General features: G+C 38.5%; 2 protein-coding genes and 1 long non-coding RNA gene across 5 annotated transcripts in view; 1 reads left to right on the top strand and 2 right to left on the bottom strand.

The window, feature by feature from the left end:
• Iqcb1 (IQ motif containing B1) overlaps positions 1-9559 on the bottom strand; it is a 47126-nt gene extending 37567 nt beyond the window's left edge. The window contains exons 1-5 of one of the 2 annotated variants that reach the window (XM_052740620.1): positions 9433-9559; positions 8857-8928; positions 5776-5891; positions 5242-5404; positions 2849-2978 (exon numbers count right to left, since the gene is read on the bottom strand). In XM_052740620.1, the coding sequence (XP_052596580.1) occupies positions 2849-2978; positions 5242-5404; positions 5776-5875 (393 nt within the window). In that variant the 5' untranslated portion in view covers positions 5876-5891; positions 8857-8928; positions 9433-9559. Of the gene's footprint in view, positions 1-2848; positions 2979-5241; positions 5405-5775; positions 5892-8856; positions 8929-9062; positions 9338-9432 lie in introns of those variants that run through there. The other variant, XM_052740621.1, reaches the window with a different exon arrangement.
• A 245-nt stretch (positions 9560-9804) lies between these two features.
• Positions 9805-26627, top strand: part of Eaf2 (ELL associated factor 2) — a 39353-nt gene continuing 22530 nt past the window's right edge. The window contains exons 1-3 of the mRNA XM_052740622.1: positions 9805-9904; positions 13198-13203; positions 13244-13338. Coding sequence (XP_052596582.1) covers positions 9805-9904; positions 13198-13203; positions 13244-13338 — 201 coding nt within the window. The remainder of the gene's footprint in view (positions 9905-13197; positions 13204-13243; positions 13339-26627) is intronic.
• Positions 9894-26627, bottom strand: part of LOC128112001 (uncharacterized) — a 47700-nt gene continuing 30966 nt past the window's right edge. The window contains exons 4-6 of one of the 2 annotated variants that reach the window (XR_008218817.1): positions 26392-26477; positions 13003-13090; positions 9894-11028 (exon numbers count right to left, since the gene is read on the bottom strand). This is a non-coding gene — a long non-coding RNA (uncharacterized LOC128112001). The remainder of the gene's footprint in view (positions 11029-13002; positions 13091-26391; positions 26478-26627) is intronic. The other variant, XR_008218816.1, reaches the window with a different exon arrangement.

Genomic DNA, 26627 nt, shown 5'->3' with positions numbered 1-26627 from the left:
CTCAACTACCTCTTGTTTTCCTTCAGAACATTTTCTCCATTCATTCTCTCCCTCTCCCTCCCTCCCGCCACCATCTCCCTTGTCTCCCTCTGGCCTTCCCCCCACTCCCCAGAACATCACATATAATCTTGCTGTCACTTAGTTTTCTTGACTGATCTAGAACAGGCTTCTCCATTCCTTTAGAGTTAACAGCTGGACCTGAAGCTCATCTACTCTGATCTCCATCTTCTGACTTTCTGAGGTCATCTTTGGGTTGGGTTCTTTCAGTTGATACAGTTCAACCTCCCAACAGGCCTTATGCTCTTCCACTTTCATTCTAACTTCTAATTGATGCTCTATAATATCTAACTTCTGTATCCTTTGGAGCTCAGTCTGCACATCTGAGTTCTGCTTCCAAAAGCTTTCAGTTTTAGAGCTCAATCTCTTCCTCTATTCCCTTAGTCCTAACAACATTATATCCTCTTCACTTTATGAATGATACTGGAAAGGAATATTTGCTCCTCAGACCACATCATCTTGATAGCAGTTATAGAGTGAAGGGGTCACCTATTGTCTTTTCTATGGTGGGGTCCAGGAATAGCAGAGAGCATTAATGCAACAGCAAGAGTGCACCCAAAGGCAAACTATGTGTTTTTTCACCATAAAGAAATGATAAATGTCTGAGGAAACAGATTGTTTATCCTGATATGAATATTACAGTATAAAGGTATCAAAATATTACATTGTTCCCTTAGAGAGTATGTACAACTTTATTGTCAATTAAAAAACAAAATCTAGTCTAACTAGCCTGAAGTATCAGAAATTAAGTTTGAAACAGCTAGAACAGTTGGAAAGAAGTGAGCTATAAAGCAGGAAGCTCCAAAATCTGTATGTAAATGTCCACTCAATTTCTGACTTAACTATGCACTTTTAAGAACAGGTTCTAAGAAGCCAGGGAAAACTATAGCTGGAGGGCTGAAGGAATTAGTAGCAGATTTATTTCCTGCCAATTGCTGGACATACAGAGTTTAGAGTTTAGGCTCTTCCATATTAGATGGTTTGGGTTAACACTTTCAATTAAACCAAAGCACTACATAGAAAGAGTAGGCTAAGGGCAATCCTCCATTCATAAAACTGGAATAAATCTATTCTGAGAAAGGTTAAAAGCAATCCTTTGGAGGATCACCTGATCTGCCAGAATGTAACTGCTTCTCAACAGTCCTTAAAGGAAGGTAAGTGCTCCTACAATGTAGCATTTTGTGTCCACGATAAACCAAAAAATACTAGATGTGAAAAAAAAATTTTTTTGACCTTGTAAAAAAAGGGAAATGTAAAGGTAATAAGAAGCAAACTCTCAAGTGATCCAAGTATTGAGTCTGTGAATAAAGGCTTAGAGTAATTACAATAAATATAGTAAAGAATCTACAAGAAAAGAAGAATATGAAGATTATGATATGAAGGAAAAGATTATGAAAACTCTAAAGGAGAGAGATCATAATTAAGAAATATAATACATGAAAGCAAAAATTCATTGGATGGGTTACGAGTAGCTTAGATTGAAGAAACAGTCCATAAATGTGAAGGTACATTAACAGAAAGTACCCAAACTAACAAACAACTACTACAAGATGCATAGAGGGAATAGCAGTAAGAATGAAGACTGAGGCAGGAAGATAAGGAGTTCAAGGTCAGCCTTGTGGCAAATAAGCCCAGTTCACATGAGACCCTAGCTCAAAAACACAGAAACAAACTAAAACCAAAACCAGAAAGAGACAGACACAGAGACAGAAATACAGAGTTAAAAGAGAATGAATAAATGAATAAATCATACAGTATTCTTTAGTTACCATTTATACATTTTCTAATGTGGAGATTAAATTCTTGGCTGTAATTTTTGGTTAAAGATATTTAAATTCACTACTTATATGTTCAACCATATATAGCATAAATGAATGTTGTTATCTGGTAACAATAAAATTAAATTAGAAATCAATTAACAATAAAGTATAAATGAAATCTTCAAATATTTGAAAATTATGCAATATACTTTTTATAAAAGCATAATACACCCAAGAAATATTTGAATTATAAAGATCACCATGCTTGAGTTGAAATATTTTAATAAAGAAGAGGTTTGAAATATGAAACAGAAAGTTTACATGTTTTCTTTATCACCATTAGAGATATTCCGAAAAGCCCCGGGCTTAGAGAACAAACTTTCCTTCAATTAAAGAGGGGAATAACAAGAAGAAAATTTAAGTAGAGAGTATGTTCCAGGAAGATGCTATGGATACAAGTATATATAGATACTGCCCAAAATTGAGTGGTTAGACTCTTCAAAAGTCATACACTATTCTTTAGCGAGCATTCACAAATTTTCTAATGCAGAGATTAAGTTCTCCATTGTAATTTTTTTTTTTAGTTAAAGATGTTTATCTACTTGTATTCAGCCAGATACAGCATAATTTGATAAATGACATGGGAAAACAGAAGAAAGTCTAGATCTGGTGTACATCCTTGTAATCCCAGTACTCAGGAGACTTAGGCAGAAGGACTGACACTCTGAAACCTTCAAGGCTGTACACACTGAGTATGAAGTCAGCCTAGGTTATACAGTGAAACTCCTTATCTTCCTGCCTCAGTCTTCATTCTTACTGCCATTCCCTCTATGCATCTTGTAGTAGTTGTTTGTTAGTTTGGATACTTTGTTAGTGTACCTTCACATTATGGACTGTTTCTTCAATGTAAGCTACTCATAACCTATCCAATGAATTTTTGCTTTCATGTATTATATTTCTTAATTATGATCTCTCTCAGGGAAAAAAAGAATAAAAATTATTGGGCTATAAAACACCAAATAAACACATGCCTTAGCTGCATTGATGAAACAAGTTTGTAATCGTCTCCCCAAGACAAGAAAATTTTCGGCAGCTGATGGAAGTAATTCTTTGTAAAATTCCTCTCCATCTTCTCCTGGCTCTAAGCCCACACAGCAATGGCTGAAATAAGAGTACAAGTTTGTGTTAATAACAAATATCAGTTTCATGTTCAAACTTCCATAGGCATTGTGCTTTAATGAAAAACTTAAGTGCCATTATTTACAAACCAATAAAAAACTTGCTGGAACTTTTCAACTTTTTAGAGAACTAAATAGCACTTTGGACTTTATAGCTCTATGGACCTTGCTTGCATTTAGTTCCAGGGCACACATACTTTAAAACTGAATATACTGGCCCTTTAAGAAATGAAAGACATGCCTGCATGATGGTTCATGCCTTTAATACCAGCACCCTGGGAAGCAGATACAGGCAGATCTCTGTGAGTTCAAGGCCAGTCTGGTTTACATAGTCAGTTCCAGGTCATCCAAGTTTACATAGTGAAACCCTCTCTCTGAAAACAAAAACAAACAGGTAGGCGGGCAGAAGAGAGAGAGAGAAAAGAGAGAAAGAAAGAGAGAGAGAGAGAGAGAGAGAGAGAGAGAGAGAGAGAACATGAAAAACACATGGTTTACAATAAAGAGAAATGAGACAAGTTTTCAGAGAGATGGCTACAATCACCCTAAAAGGCAAAGAATACCTTGATGGTTTAATTTATGTTAATTTATGTTAACTGATATATTTTAGAAATCTAATAGCAAAAAATAACTAGGGTAAAGTCAATCTTCAAGGAACAAAGATAAGAAAACAAAATACTCTAGTTTCATACTCAATACTTCTTTCCAACAGACTTTCTTAAGATCCACAAATTATCTGCCTGTATATTTCTTATATCAGAAGAGAAAACAGTAAAAGTATACCCTAACAGTAATAGGAACATTTTATAACACACAGAAAAGAAAAAGCTCTTTAGAGAACAGTATCTTCATGAAACTACATATTAAAGCTACTCTTTGAATATGAGTTGAATATATTAAAAAATATCAATATTAAAAGTACTTGTAGTCTCATACCAAAAAGAGCCTTCAACCCAAAAGTAGGCAGTAGTATGATAAGAACTATTGTCTAAGTCTTTTCAACAAAATGTGCACACACTGATAAAGAATGGCAATTACAAGTTGAGTATGCTAAAAACCTAACTGGCTAATGCTTGCTATCAAGTTTTTACTTTTTATTTAATTTTTAAACTTAACTACTCAGGGCAGCTGTATGACACGTGGCATTAATAAAAGAAATTATATTCAACCAATAGTCATGAGCTAGCACATCTGATCAAAAAATATACAGGCACTTATTTACTTATGTTCAACCAATACTGAAATAAGTAATCTTGAAATTTAAAGTATAAAAGAGTATTACATAGATTTAATAACTTTTTTTGTAACTGCATACTTTGAATCGGGCCTTTATGAAATAACAAAGTAGGAGTAGGCAGTTTAGAAAGTTAGGATCTAAAACAGGATAGTAAATATGAAAAAAATATCTCTCTTGTGGGGATAGTGGATAGTTCATTTAAAATCAAATCGTTTGGAACTGGAAAGATGGCTCAGTAGTTAAGAGCATTTGCTGCTCTTAAAAGTATCAGAGTTGAAATCCCAGAACCCACATCTGACAGATTACTACCACCTGGAATTTCAGCTCCAGGGTATCCAACGTGCTCTTCTAGCCTCTGTGGGCACCAGTACTCATGTGCATACACCCACACACAGACACCCACATATACACATAATTAAAAGATAATAAATTTCTTAAAATCAAACGGAAGTGGAAAGAAGATTAATTCAGGCACTGAGAACACTTATCCTTTATTGTCTTCTTTTTAAAAATCATTATGATCTTTCAATTTTTAACATGGCAGTAGAAAAGTAAACGCTGCTTCTAAATTTCATGGACAGCATTTGGGCTCCCTAATGAATATACATTTAGATAGCTAAATCACTACAAAGTGAAATGAAGTTCAATACTTTTTCTTCTATAGTTCTTTGCTATATACATTTATTTTGGCACCTAATTCAAGTACCACTGCTGCAAAATCTCTACTGTTAGTTTTTCAAGTACAGAGTTTTAATTTATTCATTTCTTCAAATATTTCCGAGTCAATAGGAATATATTAGCCAGTTGGGACTCAAGTAGTAAACAAAAGAAATGATCACTGTGGAAAGAAATCCAAAGACAATCAATTGCTACTGGAGTTACAAACAATAGCATACAGTGTAAAAGAAAAGTACAACCAAACATATCAGAGGAGATTCTAATTCTTATTAGAGTGACAAATAAAAAGAAATACTGAAAATTAGAACAAGCTAATCTATTAGCTTCATTTTACCTTAGGATCTGTGTAAGCTGGGAAATTGTAGTCCAACCACCCTGGATTCGAGAACAATCTTGACTGAGGACCAATAGACAATACTGAATGAGGTCATAACAATATATATCTTGTTTGACTTTCTTCAACTCTGAACTTCCCAATGGGGTGTTGTTTATTATTTCTAAGGCAAAAGAAAAGATATACTTAATTTTGCTCAACACACTTAAGAGATTTATATGTTATGATCATTAAAAATATGGCAATAAGGAAAACGTTATTCCTCAGTGTTAAGATTTCTCTAAACAAATTATAACACTAACACCATATCATGATAGAACCAGTACTTACTTAATGTCTTTTCTAACTATAAAAGTATTTTTGCTGGGTGGTGGTGGCGCACGCCTTTAATCACAGCACTCAGGAGGCAGAGCCAAGCAGATCTCTGTGAGTTCGAGGCCAGCCTGGTGTACAGAGCAAGATCCAGGACAGGCACCAAAACAACACAGAGAAACCCTGACTTGAAAAACCAAAAAAAAAAAAGTATTTTCTTACCTTTTAACTTCAACAATATAACAGGGACATTTTGTTCAGGACTTTTTGCTACTTCAGCAGCTAAAGACAAGATCCTTGGGTCTGTACCTGTTGGCTTCATTTTTTTTCCCTACTACCTGTGTTTTAACATAATAAAAAAAAAAACAAAGTAAAACAAATCAACCAACCAACAGTCAAATGTACTAAAAAAAATCAGAAATTGTGCTAGCTTTACATTCACTCTCTGTCTACACAATTCTAGGATAGAATTCATACAGGAGAAACAGATTGTAGAAAGAGGCTTCATATGGCTATTTCCTCAAAGATCAGCTTACAAGGCTAGCCCTTGGCTAGTATCTAGAATGTGAATTTCAGGATTTTTATTGTTCTCTTATACACCTAGATCACTGTGCCTAAAACTGTTATAAAAATAATGGTTTGTGGTAAACATCTGCTTTTCTTTTAGAGCCCAAGAATTCTGATATATACTTTATCTGATTTTCAATACTTAATGAAATACGTGAGATGGAGTATTTTACAAAGAAGTTTATTTAGCTCACAGTTCTGTAAGTTCAAGGGCCTTGTGCTCTGGCAAGAGCTGTCTTGGTTTTGCCACATGACAGATGGTATCTTAGCATGAATGGAAGATATCATATAGACAAGATATTCAAGAGAGACTGAGAAGGGGGCAGACTTACTTTTTTATATAAGGACTATCAAAACTCTTACAAAAACTCAATTCTTTTGAGGGTGGTGCCGCCAATGATGTAATTATTTCCCACTAGGCCTCATCTCTTCAAGGTTCCACCACCTCTTATCCTTGACATTAAGGACCAATCTTTCAACACACAAACCAGCAAAAATTCTGGTCACCGAGTATCTAATAAGCTTTCCCAGTAGAAAACACTTCACAGGTGTTATCACAACTGTTTTGCTTGAGAAATTGGGTGTGTCCTATGTAATTTCACTGGGAGAGGATCTTGGAAGACTAGGCCTGATTTCCTCTGGATGTACCCTATATGGTCTTTTACTTTCATGACTTTGCTTTGCATATCTTCACTATGAATTATAGCTAACAAATAAGACAATGTATGAGTTGAGTCCTGTGAGCCCTTCTACCTAATCACTAAATCTGGAGATGGTTTGGGAAGCCCTAACATACTAGGCCTCAGAAATGTTATGTAATTATAAGAAAATTAAAAATTATTTATAGTGAATCAACTCTAAAATGTAAAAAAGTCCACACCTCAATTTTCTTACCAAAACTTTTCTATATAAGTCCTAAAATATTTGAAGCGCAAGAGTATCATTAATATAAAACATATTTTTATTCAATAAGGATAACATAGTATTTATTATGAGCTAAGAACTACGCTAAGTGGGTTTTAACGCATTATTTTATCCTCACAATGGGACTATGAAGTAGTGCCCATAATCATCCCAATGTGCAGTTAAAAATAAATAAATATAACTTAGCTGGGCATAGAGTGGCACATGCCTTTAATCCCAGAACCTGGGAGGCAGAGGCAGGTGGATTTCTGTGAGTTCAAGGCCAGCCTGATCTACAGAGTGAGTTCCAGGACAACTACAGCTACATAGTGAGAGCATCTTGAAAGAAAAACCATAAAGAGAAAAGAAAAACTTGAAGAAACTTATCACAGCTCCACTAATATATGTAGTATCAGTCAGATATCAATATACCCACAAACCTTGTGATTTTACACTTGATTTTATCAATAAAAGCTGAGAATCTAGCCGGGCGGTGGTGGCGCACGCCTTTAATCCCAGCACTCGGGAGGCAGAGCCAGGCGGATCTCTGTGAGTTCGAGGCTAGCCTGGACTACCAAGTGAGTTCCAGGAAAGGCGCAAAGCTACACAGAGAAACCCTGTCTCGAAAAACCAAAAAAAAAAAAAAAAAAAAAAAAAAGCTGAGAATCTAGAAAACCTGTGATTTTAATTATAATGTTCATTATTTTTTTCTCCCAGGTAGAACTGTAACTGTAAACATATTTTCAAATAATCTTCTAACTCATTTCTTAGCTATTATTCTATTCTGATTGACACTATGGTCCCATCTTTGCATTTAAGCCTTGGCTGCTATACAGTCTTCAAAAATCATCTCTTTTCTTGGGCAAAATATAAACCATCAATAGACAAGTTCACTGAAGCTATTTAAAGAAAGCCCAATAAAACTCCTAGCATGTAGAAGACACAAAACTTTCCTATAGCATGCATGTTAATTATCTTACTCTTTCCAGTGTCTACATTATTCTATCTGTTCTTTGTGAGAGTGCATCAAAATATATTTAAACATTCCCTTCACTGGATGCCATTTAGGTTGCAAATTACTATATACAATACTGCAATAAAAATCCATGTGCAAGTAAGTATGTATGCACTCATTTGGCCTATAGAACAAATCCCCCTTGGTAGTAGGACAGCCACAAAGTCAACGACCTGGGCTTCTCTAAACAAACATCTTCATCTGTGAACAAAGTTGCCATTCCTAGGCCCTACAATTCATAATTTAGAAGGTAGCCACCAACGATAAATCTTCAAATATGAAAGTATAACTGAACCCTAAATGATCATTCGGAGAGCCATGTGTACTATGAATCGTTTCTACTTGCTTGCATGTATTAACTCATTTAACCATCTCAACAATTCTAAAGGCTGGGCATTATTTTCTACATAGCTATTATCATTACTTCCCCAATTCTAATGATAAACACATGTGTTTGATCTGCTTGCCCAAAGCCACACTGTTAGTATGAAGCTGGAGTGGCAAGCCCAGAGATCCTGGCTCCAGACCCTTCGTGTCCAATTATCATTTAAAAACAGTCCTCCATGCACCTTTCAAGGGTAGAAGGCAAACATAATCACCCACCCACCTGGAAAAATGGGACTGCCCAATCTCCTTAAGGTAGAAATGGAAGGATAATCCGACCATACAAACGAGGCTGAAAAATCGTCTGCTGGGAGCAACCCGGAATGCTTTTTCTGAATTCTCTAACACAACGAACGCCTTCTCCGACTTTATAACGTTGTCAAGTGTCCAGAGGAGAGGAAAGGACCGTTACTGATGAATCTATATACTCTCACCCTGTTGCCAGGCCGATCCTCGAGGAATCAAGAGTCCCAGGGCCGTGCGCCCTTCACCGCCTCCCGCAATCACTGGGGATGGAAACAAATGCCAGCAACCTCATGCAGTCAGTTACCCCCCTAATCCAAAGCTTCAGGGTCCCCTCGGGAAACGCCCCCCTCCTCGGATCCTAACCCTGGCGGGAAAAAGGCCTTGTGGTAATTACCGGTTAAAAAAATCAATTTCAATCCATCAATCAATCAATCATACGGCCGTCAAGGGAACTGCATCACCTCAGGCCTCAGGTGGCTTCCAGTCTGGTCGCAGCACCGAGGGGGCGCGGCTTGGGGCTCCAGAATGCGCCCGAGAGCCGCCACTAGGCCTCGGGAAGCCCCAGGCCTGGGCCCGGCCGCCGCCCCTCCTCAGGCGTCCGTTCCCAAAGCTGCGGGCCGGGCGCTGAGGAGGCCCACGCTCCTCCCGTCACCAGGCCCCCGCCGGCCTCTTCCCTGGGTCCGTGGGCCTGGCCTCCGAGCCTCCCCGCCCCCTTCTCCCCGGGAGCCCTCACCCCATCCCAGCCGCCATCCCAGGTCTGTTACCTCATCTTCGCCTCGTCTTCGTCCACCTCAGGGCCCGAGCCGCACCGCGTACCTCAGCGTGGCGGCGTTCGCCGGGCGGCGTGCGTCGCGACGCGGGAAGGGGGCTAAGGGCGGGAGAGAGGGGGGCGAGGGGCGGGGGCGAGGGGCGGGGCGGGATCCCAGGCGAGGGGGGGCGGGACCCCGGGCGAGGGGGCGGGGGCGACTGTCTTCGGGCAGCCAATCAGGACTCGGGGCGCCCCCCGAGGGGCGGCCGCACGCGCCGGGGAGAACAAGAGCCCGCAGGGCCCGAGCTCGGGCTCGCAGCCCCGCGCAGCTGCTTCGGAAAGCTGCGACAGCCGGTGGCGAAGGCCGAGCGGGAGGCAGAGGACGAGAATGAATGGACCAGCGGGACTCGCGTCCCTGGACCGTCGCGAGCGGGTTCTCAAATTAGGCGAAAGCTTCGAGAAGCAGCCGCGCTGCGCCTTCCACAACCGTGCGCTGTGAGTGCGGGCTGCCAGGGATACCCGGGAGGAACCTCCTGGGATGGGGATGTGGTGCTAGGGAGGCAGACCGCCGCCTCGGAATTCTGTAATCCTGTCCCCGCGGCCCTTGGCTCCCCGGGGACCCGATGGCAGCATGATCCACTACCCGGTTCCCGGCCTCGGTTTCGGCACCTGGCGTCCCGCAGGTGTAGGTGAACCCTGGACGGATTCCAGAGGGACTGACAGACAGGAGAGGGAGTATTGTGGAGATCGGTAGGGGTGGCTGTGGAGACTAGAGTGACAAGTGGTTAGTGCAGAGTGGAAAGGTGACAGATGGAACAAAGGACCGAATGCAAGGCAAAAATGGTGTTTAGAAGCCACAGGGACATTTCTTCCCCATTTTCACTTGTCCTCTGGCTTATGAGGGGTCTCGTTTAGTTTGTTTGTGGGGAGAGACTGTCAGCTATCTAAGTAGTTTGTATCGCTTTTGGATCTCAGAGTTCATCAGCTAAGTAATTACTGGTTATCAAAAATTGACAGATGGGGTTTTAATAAGTTATCTTTAATATTGTTGGAAAATTGACTATAATGTGCCCTTTTGTTTTAGTAATTAAATGATATAGATGCCAGTACGAAAAATATAGCATAATTTTGTATGTAAAACTTCTTTTTTGCATAATAGGCCTCAGAATTGTAGCGCTTAAAGGAAACATCACTGAACCGTGACCTCTTCTGTGTGTGTGTGTGTGTGTGTGTGTGTGTGTGTGTGTGTGTGTGTGACAAACTATAAAGCTGATTTTTTTTCACATCTTTTCTCCAGCCCAGCTGTTCTTTACTGTCTCATTGTTTTCCCTTCCTCAATCATTCTGTCCTTTTTCTTATAAAATCGGTATTCTGAAAACAGCCAATTAAAACTCGATCATCGAAGTTTAAGTTGTAAACAATCTAGCTATAATAACTCAGAGTAAATGTAGGAAGAACCAATGGTTTTAACCTTCAAACTTACACTTTATAAAAAGGTTTTCTTATGCAAACATAACATGTTTGGGTGGACTAAATGGGCAGGATTTACCCGCAGAAGAACTCCAATGGTGTCACTTGTTTATTTTGTCCTGGATGACAATTCAGAGTTTCCCTACAGTGAAATAGCAGAAATAGCAGTAGTGCTGTGCAGGTCCTGTAGTTCTCTCTCTCTCTCTCTCTCTCTCTCTCTCTCTCTCTCTCTCTCTCTCTCTCTCTCTCTCTTCGGTTTCATTTTCCAAAAGTAAAATACTGTTCTCATCTGATCTCTCAGTGCCCTTTTCCCAAGTAGCATGTCCTTTCCTCTTCCTTCTCAGGTTTGCAGTAATATTTTATTTTTCAAGCTACAAAGTTTAAGATTACAATAGATATATTTTTTTCAATTTTACATGTATATGTGTGGGCCTGAGTGTGTGTATGTATGTGCTTCCCTTGTATGCAGGTGCCCTCAGAGGCCACAAGGGAGCCTCAAACACCCTGCAACTGGAGTTATCAGTGGTTGTCAGTCACCTGATGTTGGTGTTCAGAATGATCAAGTTTTCTGCAAGAACAAGTGCTCTTAACTGCTGAGCCATCTCTCCAGTCCCTCAATGTGTGTGTGTGTGTGTGTGTGTGTGTGTGTGTGTGTGTGTGTGTGTGTATAATATATATATATATATATATATATAATAACTTAGGTATACATTCTCTTCTTACAGATAAAATCCAGAATTAAATGAATGAAATAGAGTTTCTTACAAGTGCCTTGCAGGTGCTTCAGAGACTTTCACTTATGGCTTCTTTGGTTAATTGATTAATTAATTACAGTGTTAGAAATCAAACGCAGGGCCTTGTACCTACTAGGCAAGTGCTCTACCACTGAGCTCCATTCCCCACCTTTACAAAAGTTCTTAAAATGTTGAAGTCATATTTTCCAAACCAGAGTCAGATAATCCAGCCACAAGAATGACAACAAACAAGAATACGCAAAAAGACAATGATAATAATAACCACAGGGTAAACAAACTTAGATTCCACACTTACTCTTACAGACGGTATTAAAAAGGTTTTCAGTCTTTTTTCCCCCTCTCTTTTTATTGAATTAAGTGTAGTATCACAAAGAATCTTCTTAGCTTTATTTAAATAAAACCTGCTATTATACTTGAGAACAGGTTCATTTCCAGGGTGAGTCCTGGTCTTAATAACTCAGTGAGAAATGGAGACTATAAAATAGAGAATTTGACATTTATGCAGGGCAGATGGACCTAATTTATAATACATACTCAAGTCAGTGTTATTTGAAAGAAACTGGTATTTTGACTTATCTACAGCATAACTTTTGCTTGTCATTTATACTAAGGCTTCAGATAAGCCTGGCTGTAAACCCTGACTTTCACTAAATGCATATATAATGTGAGCTTGAGAGCATTGTCTAAACTTTCAGCTGCAAGGTTCATATGTGAAAATGTTAATATAGCTACCTTTTAGATTTTTTTTCTAGAGGGATTGTGGTAGCACTTTAAAAAATCCTAGCACAGTGTTTAGAACATGGCAAAGAATAAATAACAACCACCATTAGCTTTTATGAGTTATATTCATAAATGCACGAGGAGTACTAATGCATGTAATTTACTTAAGTGTAAAGACAGTGAGATTTAGCACCAAAGATTCACTACATAGAAGAGTTTGACTAACACATTAGAATTAATTTTGGATTTGGGCTAGCACTAGCTTTATATCTATATAAGGGCTAATAATCGGTAAATTTCCTGTTTTTAGTGACACCATTTATTTTTTTCCGGAGCTGAACCATTTATTATTATTACAAAATAAGCTTATAAGTAGTGACTACAGAAAGATTGTTCTCTATTCGAGTGGGCCCACCCACCAAAAACAGTAAAGCTTTAGGGTAAGTAAATATCAGGAATTACACTTATTTAAAATAGGATTTAATTATGTTTATAGTGAAGGTTCTTTGATCAGCACAGACTGTGACACTCTTTCCCTGCTGTGATGGATTGTACTTTCTAAAATAGTGGCCCAAGGGGCTTGGCAGCTAAGAGCACTGGCTGCTCTTCCAGAGGACCTGGGTCTGGTTCCCATCACCCACCTGGTAATCGACAACTGTCTGGAACTCCAGTCCCAAGGGATCCAATGGCCTCCTCAGGCTCCTGCACACAGGTGGTGCACATACATACCTGCAAGCAAAGCGTCCATACACATTAAATAAAAAGAATTAAAACGAAAACACCAGGGAATCCAATAATCCTCTCTCGGTTGCTTCTGTCAGTATCTGTCACAGCAGGGCGTTGTTCTATCTTATAAAAATTGATATTTGTATCTGTTTTTAGATGACTTCAAACCAGCTTCTATTGATACTTCTTGTGAAGGGAATCTTGAAGTTGGCAAAGGTGAACAGGTGACAATAACTCTCCCAAATATAGAAGTAAGTAGTTCTGTATCTTACGATGGAAGAGCTCTGTATTACAGGATTGCCACTGAACGTCGGTGAAAATATTTGTATAATTCATAGAATGATGGTTGGTTAAAGAGATGGATAAAAATAGAAAGCAAAATCAACATGTTTCAAACTATTTTGGCTGAAGTAATTTTAAAATACTTTAATTCATTTAATAGTTTCAAGGAATTGCATAGCAAATGACTTGAAGGTAATTGCAGGGATAAACAAATATTTATAAAATTCCTATTATAAGCCAGATTTTATATCCTGAACTAGGGATGATAATAATAATTTTTCTTGCTTTCTAGTCTGATTTGTTATTGTGAATGGACATGTGAACAAATATCTAATGCTATAAGTGAGAACGCTTATAAAATGCTGTGTCCATGCCTAAACAGAACAAAATACTCTACCCAGTGAAATCTTGGAAAGCTTCATAAAACAAGCAGTCATTGAGCTGAGCCTTTAAGAGACAAAGTGACAGGTAAACAGGAAGTACAATACTGTGGTCAAGCAGAGAATTATATAAAAGTCTCTGAAACTGCAAAGAACAAGCCTATGAAGTAAATGACTTATGTGCAGTAAATTAAAATGTAATGGAAATAGATTAAAAGGAGTGGAAACTGAAATATAGACTGGATCAAACTGTGAAGTGTATTTTATGTTGAAATTTAAAATTTGTACTTCATCCTATTGATATTAGAGAAGCATTAGGAAACATTTTAAGCAGAGAAGGATATGGTTAGACTTATGGTTTGGTGGGGAAGAGATTTAGGAAATATGCAAATTGAGCATCTTTTATATAAAACACTTGGGACAATAAGTTTTTCCACTTTCTCTCTTTTTTTAAAAAAATTTGGAATATTTGCAAATATATAATGAGATATATTGGGGATAGGACCTACATCTAAAATACAATTTTTTTTTGATTTTGGTTTTTTTGTTTTTTGTTTGTTTTTTCCGGAGCTGAGGACCGAACCCAAGGCCTTGCGCTTGCTAGGCCAGCGCTCTACCACTGAGCTAAATCCCCAACCCTAAAATACAAAATTTGTTCATCTTCCATGTAGACTTTATACACATAGCCTAAAAATAATTGTTTGCCATATCTATAATAACTTTGTACATGAAACAGTCTGTGATGTAGAATTTTCCACTTGTGGTGTCATGTTTGACCTGAAAAGATTAGCATTTTGGAGCATTTCAGATTTTGGAAGTTTGAGTTAGGGAAATTCAAATCTGTAGTTTAGGGACTGGACTGAAGAGAGGAGTTCTGGATCCCATAGCCAAACATTTCCCCTGGTTTTAGAATTTTCCAAATGCGTTCGAGTAACACAACCAATGCTACTTTTGCATAAAATACAAGCTTTCTCAGTTCAGTCCTTGAGTTAGAAATTTCTTATTATTCAGGGTTTTTTTTTTTTTTTTTTGTTTTTTTTTTGTTTTTTGAGACAGGGTTTCTCTGTGTAGCTTTGCGCCTTTCCTGGAACTCACTTGGTAGTCCAGGCTGGCCTCGAACTCACAGAGATCCACCTGGCTCTGCCTCCCGAGTGCTGGGATTAAAGGCGTGCGCCACCACCGCCCGGCTTTTTTTTCTTCTTTTAAATGCTGGCTTCATCTGTTACAGAGAAAGTTATAGAGAAAACCAACTTCATAATTTTGTGTTCCCTATAAAGAAAACCCTGGAATTTTTGAGACGTTTTGCCTTTAATTTTATGGTGGGAATAGTTTGGAGATGGCCAGTCCATATTGTCTTACAGGGATCAGTGAGCTGGTTGGTGTGTCACGGTTATAGGTGCAGCAAGTTTTGTCTTCTAGTCTGCTGTCCTTTCCTTACCTCTGTGACTCAGTACCACTTACTGAGACCCCACTACCATGTCAGATGGGATCAGTTGCTGCTTCCGAAGGTTTTCTTAAGGTAGAGCTCTGTGTGTGTATATGAGTTTTTATTGAATATTTCTCATTTGTTTCCATAGGAGCTGAAGAAAGTGAATCAATTCCCTATGAGAGGTCGTGGATAAGTTAGCTTTTGAAATCCTCTGTTATGAAAAATTTTCAGATTCTGGTGTTTCTACACCATTTGTAAACTTATTCAGCAGTTTCAAGCCTTATTTACTTTATGGTGTTTATAAGGAACAACCTGGATGAGTCATTCAATTTATTTTCAGTTTTTATACTCTCATGAAATATGTTTTTAATAGAAATAGTTACACTTTCCAATCCCCTTTGCCCCCTCCCGCCCCTCCCAGCTACCTTCCCTCAACCCCCTCTCATGTCCTCCCTACCTCCCAGCCACTCAAAGAAAAATAGCCACTTAATTTTAAAAGTGACTGAAATTCGCTTTACGTTCCCAATCGGAACTGCTGTCCTGTTGTTTCAGCCTGTGGTGGCATTAATCAGTGGCGGTTAGTTTGCCCTAGAACTGTAGGTGGGCTGTCTTTGCCTTAAAGAATATTTGTCTTTCAAATGACACCCTTCCTATTTCATCCCTTATATTGCTCTTCTATGACAATTCTTCTGTGTATTGATAAACATTATTTTGTTCATTCTTATCCTGTTTAGTGACGAGTTCTGATCATTTGATTATGGTCTCAGTATAAACCCTCTTAAACAAATGACTGTTGGACTAGGCCTATATTTTCAAATCTATGGCTTATAAATTTCTGAAATGTAAAAAACAATGGTAGGAATTAACCACCACCTTCCAGGCTCCACGTGCATCTGTACTCATGTGCACATACCTACAGACACACACAATTTAAAAATAAAATTAATTTTTTAAAACAAGAATGATTTCAGGTTCTGATGATTCTTTTTGGTAAGGTAGATTTTTAAATCCCATTCTTTTTTTGGTATTACCAAATAGAATAAACAAATAAAAATGAAGACTATATACCAGCTAAATACCGTTCATTTATAAGTTTTATAATCATTTTAAAAAATAATAAATAATAATGGTAACAAACATTTATTGCATGTGGAATGGATGGTCCTGCACACTGCTTAGTGATTTTCATATATTACTCACTTAATTTTATTTAATCTCTACAACAAGTACTAGGGGTTAACTCCTCTTTTATAGAGAAGGAAACTGAGGCTTGAAGAGAGTAAATAATTTGCACATAAGTATAAAGCTAATAGGTAACATTCAGGACTCTGCTCCAGTGGGGTGTGTGGTTCACCCCATTTTCCAATAGCATACACTTCACGTTGCTCACTCCATGCCAGACACTCTCTCAAGGACTTTAATTTTCATAGTCTGGAATAGTAGGTATTACCATTCCAGTTTTACCTATGAGGAAGGGGCCCAGTGAGGGGCATTATCTCTCCTATTAGTAACCAGCAGAACAGGTCCTCTGGATTCTAAAAATCCCATATTTATTACTTTATTCCATCCCAGGGATCAGATCTGCTCACTCACATTTGCAGCAGAGTTATCTAGCAAGCGGTTGTGATGGGCCTTGCTTTTCCATAAACCATCTGAAATCTCCTCTAACTGGCCTTGCTTGGGTAGCTCTCCTTATTTTTTTTCCCTTAGGCAGGTGGGGTGCCTTTGGCCTGCTGGGGCCTGTTCTTCTCCCGTGGGACGTGTTTCCCTCTGAATATCTGCAATTTCTGTTCTCAGTGAGTCTCCTTCTAGGTGGAAGGGAGGGGCTAAGAGGACATGAAGGAGTCTGGAGTTCTAAGAGGTCCCCTGTGTTCTTTCCTGTCCAGCCTGTTTCGGATAGTTTTGTTTAAAGACAGTGCACAGTGTACCTGTACACTTAAACAAACTAATAGAGATACTACAAATGTCAAACATGGAATAACAGACAGAATGTTCCTTCTGAAACTTCTGATATGGTGTAGGAAAGGAAGTTGAGCTACAAATAAACATTATTTTAAAAGATTTAATTTAAAAAATTAATTTATGTATGTGTGTGTACTTATGTGAAGGTGTTAGTGGAGGCCAAAAGAGGGCATTGGATCACCTGGAGCTGAAATTATAGGAATCTGTGAACCTGCAAAGGAGCTGGAAGCTACTCAGGTCTTCTGCAAGAGCAGCATGTGATCTTAACTATGGAGCCATCTTTTCTGCCCCATAAGTAAACAATTTTGAAGGCAGAATTAAGATCCTGTTTAGAGGACACCACAAAGGGGTTTGTAATATGTGAGAACATACAAAACAGGAACACCAACTCTTCTCTCTAGCTTTGCCAAGAAAGGGAAGGTCTGAATTTATCTCTTTCTGTTAAGGGGAAAGAAACTCTTTAAGGAGCCCTACTGCCTTCTGAACTCTGACAAGCAGGTGTGGGTGAGCCATTTCTCAGTCAGGAATGACTTAATCGTGGGACATGACTCAACCTTTGGGAAGCTGCTGGACAGATAACTGGACATGTGAGGCTTAGGGGTAATGGTTGTGTGTCTGATGTGGCAGAGCAGCTGAGGGACCAGACATCAGGCAGGATAAAGATGATGACCAAAGATACCACCAAAACAGAGTTGCTCACTTAACCAAGTAGGTGAAGGAGCATATAGAGAAGAGGAGTATAAGTGAAGTTTTATTTCTTCTAATCTAGATTCCCTCTTATTCCAAGAAACACCACCCTCAAATAAGAGATACCATGTTACAAAGTTTGCTTTTAAGTCTCCTTTTTTTCCTCTTTTTTTTTTTTTTTTTTTTTTTTTTTTTTTGAGACAGGGTTTTTGTATAGCTCTAGCTGTCCTGGAACTCACTCTGTAGACCAGGCTGGCCTTGAACACAGAGATCCACCTGCCTCTGCCTCTTGAGTGCTGGGATTAAAGGCATGGGCCTCCACCATCTGGTATTAAGTCTCCATTTTGATAAAAAAAAAAAAAAAGGAAGAGTACTCTGGGTCCAAAATATCAGCTAATTCTACTTAGCCCTGCTTTATTATATGTATGTAATCATGGGTATATGCTTCATATAAACACAGATTGTTCAATTATAAGTAATAAGTAATCTCTGCACAGCATATCACAATATTATAAAATCCACACATGCACATATGCCACCTGTATTCTATTAAAAGAAATTCAATTATTTTGCCTCAGATCATTTGAGCATTTTAAAAATGGGCGGCCTTGCTGTCCTCATTCCAAATCGTCACTCATGGCTGTGACACACGCTGATGGAATGAGACATGGGAGTTAGAATCTGGACACCAGCAATAAAATTCTTGCTCTACTCTGTGTGACTTAGGGCAGAGATGTCTTCCCTCACAGTGCCGTGTCTTTCCCAATAAACTGAGAATAGGAGTGTCTCAAGGGGCTATAGTAAAGCATGTATGAGATAGCAATACAAAAAAGCCTTTGTAGAGATGGAATCAGATAATGGAGCTGGAGATTCATAGGTCATGTTAGAGAATTGGTGCTTTGTCTTCTATATAGTAGGGAATTGCAGCAGTTTGTGTAGAAAGGAAATTGAAATCATTTCTTGGCTTCTCCCAAAGTTTCCTTCCCCATCTGAATCCACCTCGTATCTGGTACTCTAGTCTCCTGTCCACTGTTCAGCATCCCTTCAGTTCTAGAAGTAGAACAAGGAAGTTGTTGACAAGTAGCTACAGAGACCCCCGAGGTGGTGGACCCGTGGAGGAGGTCAGGTTGGACTGGAGAGACCAAACACTTGACTGTTTGGTCCTTTTGCATAACAAGTCATAGCTCCATTTCAAAGAAGTTCAAAGTCATAGATCTGGAATTGAACTTCCTGTGTTTAAGTCTGCCTCTGCCACTTACCAACTGTGTAAACTTGGGCAAATTATCCAGCCTTTTGTGCCTCATTTTTTCTCATATAAAGATAACAATTGTCTCATAAAGTTGTTATAAAGATTAAATGAATTAATATGAGTAAAGTGCTTAGAACAGAAGGTAGTCCACGGCTACATAAGAATGTGATGCTTATTGCCACTTTTTAAAACTATTTTTGTTGTTGTTTCCGTATTGACTTAGAGTGACTTAGAAGACACTGTTAGGAGAGATGACTGTGTGGCTCAGAGGGTGAAAGGTGCACGCCTGGAACCTGATTCAATTCTGGAGACCCACAGAAGGTGGAAGGAGAAAGCTAATACAATAAAGATGTCGTCTGACCATAGATGTACCACGGAATGCATTCTTTTCTCTCTGTCTCTCTGTCTCTGTCTCTGTCTCTGTCTCTGTCTCTCTCTCTCATACACACACACACACACACACACACACACACACACACACACACACACACACACCTTGAATTGAATAAATGGTCTTATTAATAAAAAACCCAGAGCCAGATATTAGGGTGAAAGCTGGAAGATCAGAGAAGCATAACAAGCTACAGCCAACCTCACCTGGACTACTCCTCAGCCGATCCTGTTTCCACGAATCCTCAGAATGAAAGCCTCTGAGTCCTCGCCCCTGAGGGTTTTAGCTGAACTGCTTAAAAGCCTCTAGTTCCTTGTCCTCACACCTTCTATACCTTTCTGCTTCCTGCCATCACTTCCTGGAATTAAAGGCGTGTGTCCTTCCCAAGCAAAGACATGAGATCTCAAGTGCTGGGATTAAAGGTGTGTGCCACCACACCTGGCTCTATTCCCAGTGTGGCCTTGAACTCACAGAGATCCAGATGGGTCTCTGCCTCCAAAGTGATAGGATTAAAGCTGTGTGTGCCACCATTGTCTGACCTCTATGTCTAATCTAGTGGCTGTTCTGTTCTCTGACCCCCCAGATAAGTTTATTAGGGTGCACAATATATCAACCACATGCACACAGTGATAAATAAAAATTTTAAAAGACACTAGGGGAGAGCATCAGAGGACTGATTCTTCTCAGGCACCTCTTTGGCACCACCACTGATGATGAAGCTTGTACCAGAAGACTCCTCACTCCTGCCTTCTTGTTCCTGTCTTTTCTGGATTATTTGTGCCCACCATGCAGTTTTTAAAGCCTCATGTAGTACCTTCTGAGGCACACGACCTTCCCCAGTGTCAGTTCCATGCAGTGGAGGCCCCACACTTTAACTGTAATAGAAAGTGGAGGATTTGGCTCTTGTCCTCACATTAGCCTCTGTCTGAGATTGGTTCTTTCCATAGTAACACATGGCCTTGCCCAGTTCCTGTCTTCAGTCTATTTCCTGTTGCTAACAATTCGATATCATAGTCTAGATAAGTGATGAAGAGAATGTGTTTATTTGGGTTTATCATCCAGAACTGGGATAGCTAGATCATAAGGTAAATCTATGTATACTTTTTTTGTGGAACCCCCAAACTGTTTTCCATATAGCTACAATAATCACATTTTACAAATATTTCAGAGGGTTAGTGATGTTGAACATGTTTTCATGTGCTTATTGGCTATTTGTATTTCTTCTTTAGATAAATGCTTATTTGAGTCTATTGATCATTTTACTTGTTTTATTGGGGGATTTTTTTTTAACTATTAAGTTTTGGGAATTTCTTCTGTAACCTATGTCAATTTCTCGGCAGTTGTTAATATTGTAATGGTTTTATCCTATTCCACAGGTTATCTCCACACTCTATTGGCCATTTCAACTGTTATACAGACAGATCTTTCTTTTTCTTTTTCTTTTTTTTTTTAGCTTAAGCAATCCCACTTCTCTATTTGTTTTTTGTTTTCTGTGCTTTGGACATTTTGTGTAAAAATTCCTTACCAACTACAATGTCCACAAGCATTCCCCTCTGGCTTTTTTCTAGTCATTTTATAGTTTCAAGTCTTACACTTAAGTCTTCAATCCATTTTGAGTTGATCTTTATAACTAGTAAGAGGCTGAACTTTACTTTTATTGTTCTGACTGTGTATATCTAATTTTTAACAGCATTTCCTCAAGGTTATCTATTTTGCAATGCATATTTTTAGTAACTTTTGTAAAACAAACAAACAAACAAACCAACAGTGGGCTCTACTACTGTGTAGCCTTTTTCTACGCTGTCTGTTCTATTCCATTGGGTTATGTGTTTGTTTTTGTTAGCACTATGCTTCTTTGATTAGTTCAGCTTTTAGCACTTCTTGTAACTCAAATATATCATGCTCTGTGTTTTGCTCAAAATAATTGGCTCTTCAGGGATATTTTTGGTTCTCTATAAATTTTGGTTGTTTGACAAATACCATTGGTGTTTTGAGAGAAATTACATTGAATCTATAAATCACTTTGGGTAGCATAGGCATTTTAACAATGTTGATTTTTCTAACCTATGGGTAAGGATATCTTTCTGTTTTTTTTTTGTGTGTCCTCTTCAGTATCTTTTATCATTTTTCAGACTGTTATTTTTTGGATATTTCATTTAATTAATTACTAGATATATTTTATGGCTTATCGTAAATAGAATTGCTTTCTTGATTACTATTTCAAATAGTTCACTATTGGCATATAGTAACACTAATGACTTTTGTATGTAGATTTTACATCCTGAAACTTTGCTGGATTTATTTATTAGTTCTAATAACCTTGGTAACATTTTTGTGTCTCTCTGTATGGAAGATCATGTCACCTTCAATGATTATTTGATTTCTTTTCAAAGAGTCAACTCACAGTTTCATTAATCTTTGAGTTTTTTCCCCTTTGTGTGTGGTGTGTATATATCAGTTTCATTTATTCCCCTTCTTTGCCTTATGGCCCTGGTGACGTCCAGCATGTGCTGAATAAATATGGTGAAAGTAGGCATCCTTGCCTTATTCCTGATCTTATAGAGAAAGCTCCTCTCTTCCCTATTATGTGATGTTAGTTTATTGGCTTATTATACATGTCCTTTAAAATGCCATATTCCTTGTATATTAGGTTTGCTCAACATTTCTATCATGAAGCAATTTTGAATTTTATTAAATGCCTTTCCTGTAGCAATTGAGATGTTAACATGGTTTTGTCCTTAACTATATTGATGTCAGATTTATTGATTTACATATACTGAACCATCCTGATACCTCTAGGATGAATCGCACTTGATCAAGGTGAATGATTTTTTAATGTATTATTGGATTCAATTCTCTAGTATTTTGTTCAGGAGCCTTATATCTGTTATTAATCACACTGATCTGTAATTCTCTTTTTCTATTTTGTTTTTTCCAGTTTGGGTATCTGGGTAGTTATGGCTTCATAGAATGTATTTATGAGAACTACTTCCTGTTCTACTTTTTGGAGAATTTTATTAGTTCTTTAACTGGCAGAATTCTGCAGTGAATCATTGTCCTGGGCTTTTTTTTTTCTTTTTTGTAATGGGAAGATTTTTACTACTAATTCAATCCCATTAGTTGGATTTTATTGATTCAGGGTTTCTATTGAATCTTGATAAGATGTATATATTGAAGAATTTATCTCTTTATTCTAGATTATCAAAGTTGTTAGCATGTAGTTTATAATAATCTCTATCTTTTACATTTCTGTTGTGTCCATCGTAATGGCCTCTTTAAAAAAAATCTACTTTAGTCTTCTCTCTCCTTTTCTTAGGCTAGCTAAGAGTTTGTTCCTATTGTCTGTCTTTTTAATGAGACACTCATAGCTTCATTGATCTTTGGGATTATCTTTTTTGGTGTACATTGGTTTCTTCTTTGATATTTACTATTTTATTTGGTTTACTAATTTGGGGTTGACTTTGCTGTTGTTTTTCTGGTTCCTTAAAATGCAGTGGTAGATTGTTTATTTTAGGTCTTTCTACTATCTCTCAGCTTTGGAGAATATATCCCTTCTGCACATCTGCAGGATAGCTTTGATCGGTACAGTACCTACTGTCAAGAGACTGACAGCTTTCAGTACCAGAAAGATTGCTGGGAAACCTGCTGTCAGACTAAGTGGGCATCTTTATGTGTTAGTGGTTTCTTTTCTCTTTCAACCTTCAGAATATTCTTATCTTTTTCCTGTGACAGCTTGATTGCCTTTTACCTTGGCAGAAAGGTATCTCTTGGTAGACTTGATTGAGTTAGATTTGACTGGTGACTGTTCACCTTCCTGTACCTGGACTTCTGAATTCTTCTCCAGGTTTGTTAAGCTTTCTGTTTTTAATTTGAATAGGCTTCTACCAGTTTGGAATTATCATCAGTTCCTTCTTAAGCTGTAATAACCCAAATGTCTGCTTTCTAGTTTCCTTAAATTTTTTAATTTATGTATTTTATTTTATGTGCATGACTGTTTTGCCTGCATGTATGTGTGACTGATGCCATGGAGGTCAGGGGAAGGCATCAGATCCCCTGGAACTGCAGTTACAGGCTGTGAGCCACCATGTGGGTGCTGAGAACTGAACAAGAGCAACACGTGCTCTCAATCACTGATTAACATAGTGATGATTTTTATTTTACAACTTTGGGTAGTGTGGGCATTTTAACAATATTAATTTTTTTGAATTTATGGGTACACGGTAGCTCTGATTTCTATGTCTTCTTCAATATCTTTTGTCGGTGTTTCACACTTTATTATTACCAATCATCTATATATTTTCAAGTAGATGTTTTCAAGCATACTAATTCTTCCTTCTGTTTCAACTATTCTGTTATTGATACCTCCTGTATTGCATTGTTAATCTTCCTGAGTGAATGTTCAGCTCAAGGATTTCTATTTTCAAAAACAGTTACCGTGTCTTTTAAATTTTTCTGTTAGACTGTTAAGCCATTTCTTTGTGTTTCCATTGAGATTGTGAGGTTGTTAGTTTCTTTGAAACAGTAGTTTGAAATTCTCCATCTGAGAATCCCCTGTACTGATCACTTCCTAGTCACTTCTGGCACTTTATTTTGAGTTGTAGGTTTATATTTCCTGAAACCATGTACTTGTTAGTGTGTGACATCATCTAGGCATTAAAGAATCGGTCATCTGTTTCACTTCCTGATTTGACACCCCTCATCCACCTCCAGAAATTCTAAGCAGTTTTTTCCATATTCTCTGAGCCTGTGTTCATTCCTGATATGTCAACACTAGATGGTGCCCAAGTCCAAGTTTTCCCAGAAGTTGGCTGTTTGTGTGTTGTCCTATTTCAGTACTGGGAGGCGATCTAAGCCCAGATTTATACTTAATACACCGTTGGTGTTCTGTTCAGAAAGAAATAGGAGAGTATCAGGAAAGACTTATCTGTTCCTACAGATATATTCCTGGGTCCACGGTAGGCCAGATGCCTCATGTACAGTAGTCTGTAGTCAGACACAGAAGGATTCTGCCGGGCTCTAGGTACTCACTGTGGATAGACTGAACCTAGGTTTCTGTGTGATGCCTCTGTGCCCATGCTTCATCAGCATAAAACTTGATTAGAACCAAGGCCCACGCTGCTATGGGCTGTTTTTTTCTAAGATGAACTTGTGATCCAGAACTACTAAAATCAATCACAGCTGCTGTTCAAGCTGACAGTGAAGTCCAATAGAATGAGACTGCACGTTTTCTCTTGGAACTGTAGCTGTTCACAGACAGGCCTGAGGATGGGACCACTAGTATTTGCCCAGTGTCAGGTGTCACCAGCACTGAATTTCAGGGCAAAATCTTGTGCTTGCTATTATGTCTTATTCCCACTGAGAAAAGTCTTACAAAGTGCTTTGCAGCTTGAAGTTGGGATAGTGTTAGGGAAGGTAGCCTGTGGGCCACCAGGTTGATGTTATCAAGCTAGATCACAGGAGTCACACAGCTACAAGGACCTGCACAGCCTCTAGGTGTGCTGCTGGTGTTCACAGTGGAGCTGATGATTATGCAGATCACACCAGTGTGGCCCACTAGAGCACGAATCTCAACCACATATGAGGTCTGATAGCCTTGTCTATAAGCTTTGACCTTGTGATATCAATAACATCTATGCACCTGGAGATGGAGAAACAGTCTCTTAGCTATGAAGGCAGCTGTTAGTTGGGTTGCAGCTATAAGATCCTGCACCTTAAGAAGGAGATTATTGTACCCCAAGTTCACACCATTGCTAGAACTGATACATTCAAAACTGTCCAATCCCTTCAACATACATGTCTGTCTGTACCTCATGCAAGGGCCAATCTAGAGTTTCTGAGTTCAAGGCCTTTAGTTTTTCTGGATCTCAATATGGTGGGTCTGGCACTGTGCTCAAGACAGTTTCTGCTCCCCAATGGATAGAGTTCTGCTTTTTGTCAACTGACAATGCAAGAGATGTCTGACCTAACAGGGTTCCACTGGTTCAATCCTAGGTATTAGGCATGTGGGAGGGATCATGGGGCTTTGCTCAACACTGTAACTCACTAGGATGGGTCTCATACTGGTTTTTAAGTCTGAGGATTGGACTGAGTTCTCTCTCCTTACCCAAAGCTGGAAGTGTGTTTCTCTCTGCAGGGTTCCTTACAGTTGGCATGCGGAGTGATTCTGATAATTCTTTCCTGCTTGCTTCAGTCCTTTTGTTTCATTACACAAAAACAGGTAGGCTGGTCTCTCACCTTATTCTCTTAGCTCTTTGGAAGATAGTTTGGTGTATGAATAACTGTTCAGCTTGGTGTGTCTACAGGGCAAGATCTTATTAGATATCATCTTGCTCCTTAACTTTTATTGTTTGGTCCTGGGGTTGAATCCAGGGCCTTGAAAATGGTATAGCAGGTATTCTATCAATGGGCTATAACCCTAGCCTGCCTTATTTATCCTTTTATAGTCCTTATTAGTTTTGCTAAGCATCTGTTCTTTTAAAAATTATCATTAATTTGTGTTAATTTCCCTTTCCTGTTAGTCATAATCAGACCTGTAATTCTCTGTTATTTATGAAAACTGCACTCCTTCAGCTATTATGAAATCACAACAGAGGGTGTTGGGGATCCGTTATTGTCCTTATGAAATCTACCCTCCTTCTTCCCATTGCTCTTCCCTTCCACCTTGGCCAAACACCCAAGTGTTGTCAATGTAGCATTTCATTGCAAAATATCTTTAAATAAAGAAGTTTTAGCTTTCACATTATACGTTTATATAGCCTATTCCTATCTATTTAAAATTAATTATGTATAAATGACCAAATTCCTTTGCTCAACACTGCTATGGCTTCATTTTCTTATACTGAGGTTCTGTTCTAATTCATTTGTCCATGCATAAGAGTCTTTGCTTGACTTTTTCTTTCTCAGATAAGCCATGCCCCCACTTACTTTATATTTTCTCTTGCAGTATATCTTTTGACTGACCACTTTAAGTCGATTATCTATACTGTGTCACGGATACCTGTGATAATTGTCTGTAAAGAGAAAAGGTTTCTTTCAATTTATGGTTTCATTGTACTACTTTTAGTCAGAGCAAAAAAAAAAGAGTATCTCATAGCTAGAGAAGAACAGAATCCTCAGATCTTCTAGACTATTCTTCAGTGCCTGAAAACCTCCCACAAGGT

The sequence above is a fragment of the Peromyscus californicus genome, unplaced genomic scaffold (genome assembly GCF_007827085.1).
Source record: "Peromyscus californicus insignis strain IS unplaced genomic scaffold, ASM782708v3 Scaffold_16__1_contigs__length_79575227, whole genome shotgun sequence".
Lineage (NCBI taxonomy): Eukaryota > Metazoa > Chordata > Mammalia > Rodentia > Cricetidae > Peromyscus > Peromyscus californicus.
This window is presented reverse-complemented; position numbering and strand designations above follow the sequence as displayed.